The following is a 12,692-nucleotide window of genomic DNA, read 5'->3' as shown; positions in this document are numbered from 1 at the left end:
AAGCCAATTAAAATGAATTGTCCTGGAAAAGCTTCACATTCTCTAGAAATGATCATCCATCTAGATGGAACACCTTTCATGCTTCCATGAGACCTTTTGCATATGATTGTAGGAGAGAGGACCTCATGCTATTTAGCCACTGTACCAGAAGACTTTCCCACCCATTTGGTTAACTGTTAGCAGTGCTACAGTGTTGGATCTTCCAAAATCTAATATTAGCTCCTAGAACTGATACAAAATTCCTAGAGTAGTAAAATCTGAGTTTATGCACAGATACTCTTATAGCAAAGAATGGGCTGAATCCAGATACACCAGGTATCTTCTGTTAAATTTCACGATGTGGCTTTGCAGAAGAAATGGGAAACAGGCATGTATTAGCAGAAGAACTCCTATTAGTCAAATTGAGACAGGACACAGCCGATCCTAAAATGGGTGGGTAACTATTGGTTGCTTTTACTGTACTCCTACCCCTCCAGAAATGGTTGCCCACTATAATAGGAGATACTTTAAAATAGTCTTCACCTGATCTATGGAAACAATTTTGAAGTCTCACTGTAACTTGGAAGAAAGTTATTGAAACAGGAGTAGCAATGTTTGATAGCCAATCTCTTCCTTTGGAGTTCTTCTCTTAAACTGCAGCTAGATTTTTTTTAAACACTCTCCTTTAGCTAAAGACCCCTTTAGACCCCTTTGCTTAATGCGTATTTTCTATTCCTCTCCCCCCAAGCCGTGTTTTCACACAAGTGCAAGGTCTTTTTTTCTTCAGATCATTTGAAAGTTGACCCATTGGTTGCAACAGAAATTGCATGAATGTCAGGCTTGGGTGACAAGCCGGTTGGTCAATTCCTCACACAGCCAATGGAACATTCAGATGATCTGAAAAAATGGAGCCTCCATTTGCAGAAAAATGCTAGAGGGGAACAACAGTGACACCAGAGGTCATCTTCTTCAAGGAGGCATCAACTGGGGCAGTGATAACATCCTAGCCTCCCATGAAACTTCTTTTTGGCTTTGGCCCCCAAAGCACAGCCCTCCCTAACTTTAACTTATTCCTGGGGTGGGGACATGGTGGATGTAGAAGATGGACTGCACTAGAGTTAGAGGCAAGGCCTGAGACACAGAGCAAAGTCTTACAAGGAGATTTTTATTTGCCCTATGGATCAGAGATTCTTTCTTCCCTCTATAGACCATCCTTTATTTATTATAGCACAATGAGATTTCTTGCTGAAGTGATTAGCAACTGCTTTCCTTCCACTCTTCTTTCTTGGGAGTTAACTTAAAAATGTGGCATCTTGCCCTGGTTTTCTCATATTAGGTTGATTAGAATCCAAGGCTTGTCTTCTGCATAAAGGTATTTTCTCAAGCTTGAAGCAAGTCAAGGTGCACCCAGAACCCCACATCTTCATTGTGAAACCCGATTCATGCAGCTCATGGTGTACTATCCAAGGGAAAAGTTTGCTTGCCTGTGTTTATCAGAAGCAATGAGCCAATGGTGTTGCAGATGTTAAACTACAACAATTAGGGAGCAGGTTCAATAGTGTGAGATGTTAAAAGTTGTAATTCATCAATATCTGAAGGACCTCAGGAGGATCACTAATTCCCTACACTGGTACTTCAAAATGAAGATCTACCAGAGATAACAATTACCTCTACAACAATAATTTCCTAATAGGTGTCTTTTAAATGCATTCTAAAAACTGCTCCCTATTTGTAAAGAAGTCCTTTACTTATAAGGAATACTAATATTTTTTACCTTAGAAAGTTATATTGTACAAAACATCATTCTCTTTGAAATCCTAATAAAATAAAGCACCAATCAAAATTGAATATTAAAAGAGGAGCCAAAAAGTATTTTGGAACAAATGAAATAGCACAGACCTGTTGAGCATCAATTCGATACTGGTGGTTTCCTAGCAATATTTTGGGGAAAAGGGAGGGACTTTGACATGAGCTGATAAAGAGCTGCTCATTAGACACAGAAGAGATTTGGAAGCCCTGGAAGATGATACTCAAACTAAAAGTAGATTCTGGTTGGTACCCATTCAGCTTATCGAGTTACTTTTATATACTTTCCTCCTTCTGTACAGCAGCAGGAATACACAATGAACTCAGATGGGCTTTACCTCAGGTCAGGGCAGTTTGACCTTTCCCTCTGTATTGTGAGCTAGTTTCAGTGCAACTGTTGGTGTATTCCTGTCATCCTTTTCCTCATTCCCTTGACTTCTCCCACTAGTGGGTAGTCTAAACGTAATCACTCTCCCAAATGTCAGTGAGGCAGAATTGGGGACTTTAATACTCCTTAATCAGCTCCTCTGATTCTTTTTTTCCTTCTGCCAAATCTATTAATTTTCTTTGAGAATGATTTTCCAGTGTCAACAGCTGTCAAAGGGAGACAGTGGGAATATTGATCTCTCAGTCTCCTGGAAAATGGGAGATCAAAACTTTAATCTTGTGGCAAAAAAACCCAGGATTTTTGAAAGCTGTGGCCCTGGGCTTTTGCTCCTTCCCACCCACTTGTAAACCAAGGGGCAGAGCACTTTCCACACAGGTTCAAGCAAAGCCAAGGGAATGAAATCACGGGAGCTGTGACTCAAAGACCTAAGGCTGGCTTTCCAAGCAGGCAAGCCTTGAGTGAAGCAACAGATGGAAGAAGACACCGCTTTCCTCTGTTTGCCTTTATGGGACTTGTTGTCCAAAGAAAGCTGTGCTTGCGGTTCCAGATCCTTCTCCAAAGAGGTTTTTTTTTATCTGTTGATGGTGCTCTGAATTTCTGCAACTGACAACTGGATTAGATAGGTTGAATCATCTAGGCTGGGCCCTTCACCTCCAGCTTGTCAGCTCTTTGGAGCAGCAGCTTTCCTGTTACCTTGCTTCTCTGCTGACTCCATGTTGTCTGCACACAGGCAGAGCGTTGCCTCCCTTCCCAGTACTGCATGGGCAAAGACCAACAACAAAATACAGGCCAAAATAAAGGACAAGCAGTCAGTCAGTGCCAAGCAGGTGGAAGGCTGCCTTCCACTGGCAGAAGTCCCAGCTCTGCTCTGGGCCAGATTTTCTCCATCTGAAAATTCCCACACTTTGGCTATGTAGTAAATTTGGCCGACTGCTCATTTCCAGGTGATGTGCCTCCTGGCAAAAAAGGGCATTTGATGCCCAGTGCAGGAGATGTTGCCTTGCCAGGGATGAGCAACAGCTTCCCTGTTACCCGTAGCCTTCTTTGTCTCCCAGCCCTTCTCATTCAGCTTCTCCTACAGCTTCCTACTTTTCTGAAAGCAAGAGATCCCTTTGGGTTTGGATGTGGAAATAGTAATTTCCTGGAAAATCTGTTCCCAAGTCCAATCTCCACAACTCACAGAAATAGGCTACACACAAAAAGTATCTGGTACTCTTACAACTCTTACAAAGGGCATTCTTGCAGCGGATCTACTGGGCCAACTGGAGCTAAGCAGATTGCTGTCTCTGACTGCATTAGCCCTCTGGGTGGTCAGATTGGGAAGCTTTGGCTGAGAAGGGATGGAAACACCACTTACAAACCAAATCAAGAAAAGCCAACTTTGGGCTGTGGTGGCAGGCTGAGAATGTCATAATGAGGACATAGAATTGAGTATTTTTGAGGTATATGTGGAATTAAATTATGTTTTGGGGTTCTGGTTCTTTCTAGGCAAGCCATACTGTATTTTCTGCATATGCCCATTATTTGGAGGGCAGACAAGAAGCCTTTCCTGGCTGCCCTCTGAAATCCAGTCCCTTTTTCTCTTCCCTAGGCCAGTAATAAGAACACTGCAGCTCAGAGAAATAAATTACAGCAATAGAACACATTTTTTTTCTTTTCCAAACACACTTCTTCTATCATTTACATGAAATATACTGGCTGGATTTTAACATGTGTCCTCTTCATCTCTGATCTGTTCCATGTAGAAGGCACGACTCCAACATACTGCTGTATGTACGATTTGAAAGCGCTGCAAAGACCCCTTGTTTCCAGGTGGTCAATCAAAGAGCCTTTGGGAATCATAATCATGGCTCTCTCCCGTTATGGCACTTTCCCTTTGTTGCTGCTTTATATGGTTTTGTGCTCCAGCATTTCCTCCAGGAGGTCCCTCAAGTCCACAACCCAAGCCTTCAAAAGGTCTCCACGAAGCTGCCAGGGAAGAGGCCTGACCTGCCATTCCGCTGTAACGTCCCTTTATACCAACCATCTTCCCTTTTCTTGTGGACGAACACAATGTCACCCTCCTTCAGTTCAATCTCAGCTTCACTCTGTGGGGGATACGGGACCACGACACGATATCTTCCAAGAAAGAAAAGAAAAAAGCCTTATTGCAGATACTGTAGATCTATCCACAAAGCAACATGTTTATGACTGATTTATTCTGTGCCATCAAGTCAACATCAGCTATTAGCAGCCCCAAAGATAGACCTACTCAGGATTAACCAATATCATTGACACCTTGCCATTGTGGGAAATGACAGAAGAATCAGTACACTATACCAGATTGTGTATGCGTGTGCAAAGCTAGCAATGAAGGCATAATGTGGCATATATACTTAATTTTGATTACATATGTGTATTTATTTATATTCTGATTTAAGATTAATTGGAAGCCCCCCCCCAAATCTGATTATCAAATCTTTATATATACATATGTACATATGAAATAAAGTTTGGCACAAGAGATCTTATTAGACTGAAATAATATTTGCTATCAAATTGTCTATGGCAGAGCTGCTTCTCTTATATTTAGGGTGCATTGCCAATTTCAACTACGTGTAAATACATGTTTGCATTATTTTAAACAAGTGTCAACGGCATTATTACATTACAGCAGGTTTAGCTAGAACAATGCCAACTAATCTTGCAACTCCTTATGCATGAAGAAAATGAGAGAAAGTTAGTCATAGTTCACTGGACCATATCATTTTGGCAAAAGGATGTGTAAACTTCTCTTTCCCAGAATTCTTTAAATTGATATGCATTGCATTGATACAACAATCTTGACACTGGTTCAGATTTCCCAACTGGTTTAAAAAAATGGAAAATCAGTGTTAACAACAAAATTTCCTCTGAAAGGTTAAACATATTTCCAATTGACAAATGATGAAACTTTAAAATGATACATATATATGCATACATACTTAGAGACACATGACTATATATCCCTTTTTGTGTGTGTGTGTTTTGTTGAAAACATGGCACAAGTAACTAGCCATTAAATCTTAGGAGAATGCTCTGCTGCTTCGCCAAACTAGGCTAATGCAATGTCAGTAACTAACTTATAGCAGGGATATTTCTGTGGCAATCTATATCAGCTCTCACAGGGAAATAACTACCAGGGACTTGTCTAGTTCTGTTGACATGTTTATGCAAGTCTTCAAGATGACAGGTGTTGCCTGAGCAATGACTCCAGCTTGATTGCACAAAGTTGCCAGAGGGTTGCACGCATGACACACAAGGCTGTTATCTAAATTAGGCAACCACTGGTTTGGTTGTTGCCTTCCCTGATCTCTGTGTCCTCCTATTAACTCCCTCTAATCTTTCTAACATCTTCCGACTGACCTGTCCTGATTCTCTCTGTGCGACTCCTCCAATGACTTCTAACTGGCCCACTCAGGCCACATATTCCCAGTTTTTCTTACTAGGCTGTTCATACCTCTGTCTTCCTAGTATCTTCTCTCTAGGAAAAAGATCTTCTTAGCAACCTCTCAGACACCCATCCTGATTTTCCCAACATCCTCCTCCATCCCTAGTGTTGACCATCTTCCTGCAATTTCCCATTTTTAGTAGAAAAAAAGAAGTAGCAACTGATTCTCATGAACCAGTCAAAACAGACTAGCTAACATTCCTGGTGACATATCCTTGTGCTATTGTTGTGTTTTGCCTCTGAATGGAGAGTTACCAGTGCTGATCTGTTGCTACCCAGATTTTTTTCTTTGCCTTTCTCTCAGCTCCTGTCACAGCATTACGTGGGCATATCGAGAAAGATGCCTGAAGGCAGAGTGTCTGGTATGGCAGCATTATATGTTGCAGGAGTTTGAAAGACAACAGCAGCTTTTGGTCATGAAAACCTTTAAGGGCTTCCACTGTAATTGCTTATATTTTTTAATAAGCAACATCCCTACATAAAAAATAGTCATGTTTGATTACACCCTTATGGACACCATCTTGAAGTTTTTGACCAGACTCTGTGGACAATACTGAATTGGCTAGAAAGGCCAACTTTTTGTCTACCCTAGTTTTTTAAAAACATACACATAAAATCCTGTTTACATGACCTTAAATCTCTGAATTCATAGCCTGGATTTATTAGGGGTGAATTTTAACCCAGGCTGAGGAGTATTAGGAGACAAAAATTCTGGTCATCTGAAAGACCAATCTATTTTTTGATTTATCAATATATCATATATATGTGACAATAAATAAAGAGGCTGAAGCTTGAAAATCTCAAAAAGTATATCTGCTATTGCTGTTATTTGCAGTGAATAGTAGGACTAGATTTGGTACAAGAGTTTGTATGAGACTGGATAACGTGTGTCAAAATCAGTCTTGGCTGTTCCAGGTCTTTTCTTTCCCATTTCAAATATCCAATACAATGAAAGTATTTTTAAAAAATTCGAATCCCAGTGAAAGCTCTAGGAATGACATTGAAAACCAAAGTTTCTGAGAGCAAAGATGTCAGTTTTGTCAACCATCAGTTGTTGATCAGCTCTCAGGCAAGAAGGACAAGGAAAGAAAATTGGCGAAGCTATGGGGAAGGTGGAATAAAGAAACACCAGTTTGTTTGGTTTCTAGTGGCTTCATGCAAATAAGCAATAAAGCTTTCTATGTAGCCTCCCTATATTGTGAAGGGTTGGGACGTTTCTGCTGGGTTTAAGCTGGGGAGCCTGACCTAAGCTAGTTGGCTAGTTTCATTCAATATACAAGGAGGCAAGGAAACATCTCAAGGACAAAACTCAGAGATCAAAACATGTTTCACAACTTCTGCTGTGGGCCAAACAAGAGAGCTGGACAAGCCATCTTCCCTCACAGAAATGAAGGCTCCCCTTAATTTCATCTCCTTGCATGGCCATTCACCAGGAACCTTTGTTCCAGAGGTTCACTTCTGGAGTTGAAACCAGATGGTGGAAAAGTGCATGAAGAGATGTGTAATAAGATTAAGAGTAGCAGACCCAGAAAGATTCAGTGCGTTTTACTTTTGTACCCGTTAATTTTTTCAATTGAATCCCAATCTTGTTTTATATCTGGACTGGGTGGATCTGTTTTGAAAGATAAAGGAAGGCAATAATTTGGAGTTAGTACAGTAATTAGATATGATACTTATGAATGAAACATGAAACCTCTAAATGCAGAGTAGTTGGGTGTACATAGTAGTGACTGGTGTCATGTTGTAAATTGGCAGTGATTCTTCATTGTGGCCCAGACGTGCACCAGATGGGACATGAAGCTTTGGATACACATTTTTTAAAAGGCATTTATGACTATATTTATGAGACCAAATGGATGTGGAATGAACTTCCAGATTAATATAGCTGCTCAACTAATTCCAAGACTAAGCTTCTCACAAAAAGATGAAATTAATATTCCTCACTTATTGATTAAAAATATACAAACTATTAAGGGATAAAGATCAACTAGGACTCTGTATTACATTCTACAACTCAGAATATGAATTGATTTAATTAATAAATCAATTAGAGAAAATCCTGATTCCTAAGTACAATTAAGGTAATTTCAGCTAGACTTGGTTGGCAATCAATTTCTTAGACTTGGTTGGCAATCAAAATACTGGATTAATGTCCATCCTTAGGACAACAAGCAGGACATATTATTTTGATCATTCTCCCCACTCTCAATATTACATCAGTGGGATGAATAAATTTCTTTGCTTTCCATTCTGGAAGAATTCTTATTGGTTTGCTTTGATAATAGGAAAAAAAGCCAAAACGAACTACTAACATAAGTTTGCTTGTTGAAACAATCTTGTGCTGTGATATAAAAATGGCCTTAACTGAAAGTATTTGGAAATGCAAATCTGCAAATAGCGAATTTTCATTGCATCATATTTGTACTTAACGCCTCACCTTTCTCGATTCAACGGCTTAGCTTCTGGGTGGCTGGTTGCCATTGAAGGTGGCAGTTGCCTTATGGGAGAAGGAATAGAAAAATTCAGATCCAAAGATCCCGTCTTTCTGTGCAGAGGCTCCATCTCCATTGCGCCTTGCATTTCACTCTCGATAGGGCACGATCCTGCCCTCCCATGGCTAGAGAGAGAGGACAGTTCAGGTCCCATTGCGCCCTGCAGCATCCCTTCCACTATTGCCAAAGGGTCGTGGGTTGGCGACATGGAGGGAGGAGAGCGGGATTTCTTTTTCGTGGATGCTCCTGCTAGAAGTTTCAAGAGTCCGCTTTTCTTTTCTTTCTGCATGAGGATCATATAAACCATTGAAGAAGGTCTGATTATACAACTGAAGCAAACCCCACCACCTATTTTTCATATCCACCAACATAAAAGCTAAGTAGTCTTGCAGCAGGCAAAGTGTGGACCTCTGGGAGTATGCATCTGTGTTTTTGTGTGTGTGCGCATGCACACACACAAGCACCTAGGTGTGCATATGCATATAGCACGAACACAGATATTCATCCAGGTTGTTGCACTGAAGGATTTTATTTAGGCAGAAAAATAAACAAGAAAGCAAGCATCATTTACACATTATCTTTGCAAAGACGGTTATGTCCTTATAGACTGTAAATGTGATATTCAGTACTGGAGTTGGTATTATATTTCATTGCAATAAGGACAAATGATTCATCCCAGGGAGGGAATAGGCAATTCTAAACTGCTGAAATTTGAAAAGGCAATAATGTTTGAGTCTACCCATGGGGGAAACAGAACACTGAATGTCTAAGTCCTTGGTGCAACAAGAAATTGGTTGTCCCTACAAGCATGGTGTTTCTCTGCTTATTTCTCTTGCTTCCTTCCTTTTGACTGATCCCAGCACTGGGGCCTTTGTGACATCAGAACATGAAATCAATAGGTTCTTGCAATGCACAATTTTCCCTTTCACCAGATCTTTTAAGCCAACCTTGACACTATCATCTCTAGCTGACAATGATAGAGGATCATTCTGACAAGGGACGATGGGAGTTGTAACTGAACACACAAGCAAGTCCCATGCACTTTTAAAGTTTCCTCTAAATATCTTTTTGTTAATGGTACATGGCTCTGTATTCTCCCATTTTGTTCTCCCATTAGTTCAGTCTCACAAGTTAAGCTGACAGATGGTAGTTAAACAGTGGTTATCCCAGTTATAATCCATGGGTAGTCCTCAACTTAGAACCAATCATTTAACAACTGTTCGAAGTTACAACCATACGGAAAAAAGTGATTTATCACTAGTCCTCATAGTTATGACCATTGCAGCATCCCCATATTCACGCAATCAAAATTTGGGTATTTGGTAACCAGCATGTATTTATGTGGTTACCTTAGGGGACACTGCCATCTGGCTTCCAATAAGCAAAATCTTTGGGGGGAAGCCAATTTGTTTAATAATCATAGAAATGGAGGACTACTTGTAGGTTCCTTATCCTTAGTCTGTCACTTTAAACATGGCTTTCTATTCCATTTAATTTCAACTTTCAATTTAGCCAGCATAAGAGAGAGAGAGAGAGGGGGGGGGGGGAGGGAGAGAGAGAGGGAGAGAGAGGGGGGGAGGGAGGGAGAATACAAATAAGCATATACAGCAATCCATCTTAAATCCTATTATAGAGCTCTTGCCAAAGCCTTGATGATAAGTAACAAAACTTCCTCTGTAGGTTGCATAAAATCTTAACAGTGAGCAGAAAATCAACCCAGAAACTGTCTAATTGTCTGGAAACGGCTGCTAGAAAGGGAAAAATAAGGCTTTGTCATAATGTTGCAAGAAAAAGTATGTGAACCCTTTGGGATTACGTGGAGTTTTGCATGAATTGGCCATAAAATGCACTCTAAACGTCATGTAAGTCACAACAATAGAAAAACACAGTCTGCTTAAAATAATACTACACAAACATTAGCTGTTGTCATGTTTTAATTGAACATAAGATGGAAACATTCACAGTGCAGGATGGAAAAAGTATGTGAACCCCTAGCCTAATGACTTCCCCAAGAGCTAATTGGAGCCAGGAGTGAGCCAACCTTGACTCCAACCAGTGTGATGATATTGGATGTGTTGCTGACAGCTGTCCTGCCCTTTAAAAACACACACCTGTTTTGGGTTTACTGGTCTCAAGAAGCACTGTCTGATGTGAACTATGCCTCGCAGAAAAGAGGTCTCAGAAGACCTACGATCAAGAATTGTTGACTTGCATGAAGCTGGAAAGGGTTACAAAAGTATCTCCAAAAGCCTTGATGTTCATGTGTCCACAGACTGTCTTACCACGGAGGAAGCCATTGCTGTCCAAAAAAAAATATTGCAGCACATTTGAAGTTTGCAAAAGAGCACCTGGATGTTCCACAGCACTACTGGCAAAATATACTGTGGACAGATGAAACCAAAATTGAGTTGTTTGGGAAAAACACACAACACTATGTGTGGAGAAAAAAAGGCACAGCACACCAACATCAAAACCTCATCCCCACTGTAAAACATGGCGGAGGGAGCATCATGGTTTGGGGCTGCTTTGCTGCCTCAGGGTCTGGACGGATTGTTGTCATTGATGGGAAAATGAATTCCAGAATTTATCAGGACATTTTGCAGGAAAACGTACGACCATCTGTCCGCCAACTGAAGCTCCGCAGAGGATGGGTGATGCAACAGGACAATGACCCAAAGCATACAAGTAATTCAACAAAACAATGGCTTCAACAGAACAGAATACGCCTTCTGGAGTGGCCCAGTCAGAATCCTGACCTCAACCCGATTGAAATGCTGTGGCATGACCTTAAGAGAGCGATTCACACCAGACATTCCAAGAATATTGCTACACTGAAACAGTTTTGTGCAGAGGAGTGGTCCAAAATTACTCCAGATCGTTGTGCAGGTCTGATTTGCAACTACAGGAAACGTTTGGTTGAGGTTATTGCTGCCAAAGGAGGGTCAACCAGTTATTAAGTCCAAAGGTTCACATACTTTTTCCACCCTGCACTGTGAATGTTTCCATCTTATCTTCAATTAAAACATGACAACAGCTAATGTTTGTGTAGTATTATTTTAAGCAGACTGTGTTTTTCTATTGTTGTGACTTACATGACGTTTAGAGTGCATTTTATGGCCAATTCATGCAAAACTCCACGTAATCCCAAAGGGTTCACATACTTTTTCTTGCAACTGTATATAAAACCTACAATATAAAAGAACACATTTTTTTCATTCTACGTCTGGCGTGCCATAGGGGCAGAGAAAATGTACTATGAGGAGTTTGTCATACCTGCTCTGTAAGGTGCTGAAGGAAGGCATTAGAGTGAGCCCACAGTTTCTAAAAACAATTTGTTTAGTGCTAAGAATGCACAACAGAAACTTTTTTCTGTGTCTGTATATCTCTCCACATATGGTGTATTTTGATGTTTTAAAACCAAAGTCTGACAAAAAATCCTATTTCATAATATTACTATAAGATAGAACAATGTGCAAAGTCTCAGAAGCTTATTTGAATGACACATTATACTAACCCTCCCTTTCCCCCCCAATTTTGTCGTTTCTTTTATTCATTTAAATATTTTTCTGCAAACTCCCTTTAAACCTGTTAAGCAAAGGCAACAGCTTCCTTCCAAGCTATTGGTAAATTACTCTGGCAAGTTGTATAAAATATTTAATGTTAATCAAGGCAATGTGTTTCACTTATTTATAGTCTCATAGACTTATCAAATCAAATCTTCATTACGGTCATAGACCAGCAAAGGCAGATGTATTGTAATTCACAGTGATATCAAGGATAGGTTCAATTATTATTTTCCAGTGTATTTAACTTGTTGAGCCTTATATCAAATTGGATACCAAAATAATACATTTTTTTCTAACACTGAGTAGAGTTAATCTATGGCCACACATTTATGCACTTATACACACATTTATACACAAATACCGGGATATAGGCACTGCCACTTAACAAGGCTAAGGATGCATAATCTGATGGCCTTAATGCAGTTTTCTTGATAGAAGAGAATATTTGTAGCTCAGGATTGAACTGTAGAGTCATCCTGCAGATGTTTCAGTACCAAACTAGGTAGCATCAGTGCTAGCACCAAGTTAGAAATGAAACATCTGCAAGAAAGAACCTCATAGGTTTCTTTTTCTTTTTAGTTTTCTTATTATTAAAATTTATAAGCTGTCTGACTCCCAGGGATTCTATCTTAATCACATTAACCTGCCATCTGTTTCTATATATTTTATGGAACTGATATTCCCAGATGTTTCTCCTGCTTTGATATTGGTACATTTCATCCTGATTTTCAACAGTTGTGGCTGTGGGAATCAAGAGTCCACTTTTTCCTGGCTGGCAATACAAAGTATTCGTCAAAACAACACTGGAAAACTGTATCTAATCAAAGCATTGTTACAACTTTTGTTCTTGCTTTTTAAAACTTTGGTGAGTCTACCAAGTTTGGGGTTGGGGCAGCCAGCTGAACATTGTTTTGCCCTAATCAGCTTAATGGGATCCAGACCCAGATCCAGAAAAAGTAATAGCTTAATAATTTTTTGGAATGGAAACAAAC

At 40.0% G+C, this 12,692-nt stretch overlaps 1 protein-coding gene across 1 annotated transcript in view; it reads right to left on the bottom strand.

Annotated features, from left to right (window-relative positions):
* Positions 1-3,290: 3,290 nt before the first annotated feature.
* Positions 3,291-12,692, bottom strand: part of SH3RF3 (SH3 domain containing ring finger 3) — a gene marked incomplete at its 5' end in the record, with an annotated part of 97,355 nt that continues 87,953 nt past the window's right edge. The window contains 2 exons of the mRNA XM_083362567.1: positions 3,291-4,291; positions 8,080-8,417. Of these exons, the coding sequence (XP_083218693.1) occupies positions 4,123-4,291; positions 8,080-8,417 (507 nt within the window). The 3' untranslated portion in view covers positions 3,291-4,122. The remainder of the gene's footprint in view (positions 4,292-8,079; positions 8,418-12,692) is intronic.

This window comes from Vipera ursinii (assembly GCF_947247035.1).
Source record: "Vipera ursinii genome assembly, chromosome: 4".
NCBI classification, from domain to species: Eukaryota; Metazoa; Chordata; class Lepidosauria; order Squamata; family Viperidae; genus Vipera; species Vipera ursinii.
The sequence above is the reverse complement of the archived record's forward strand: the minus strand, read 5'-3'. Positions and strand labels throughout refer to the sequence as shown.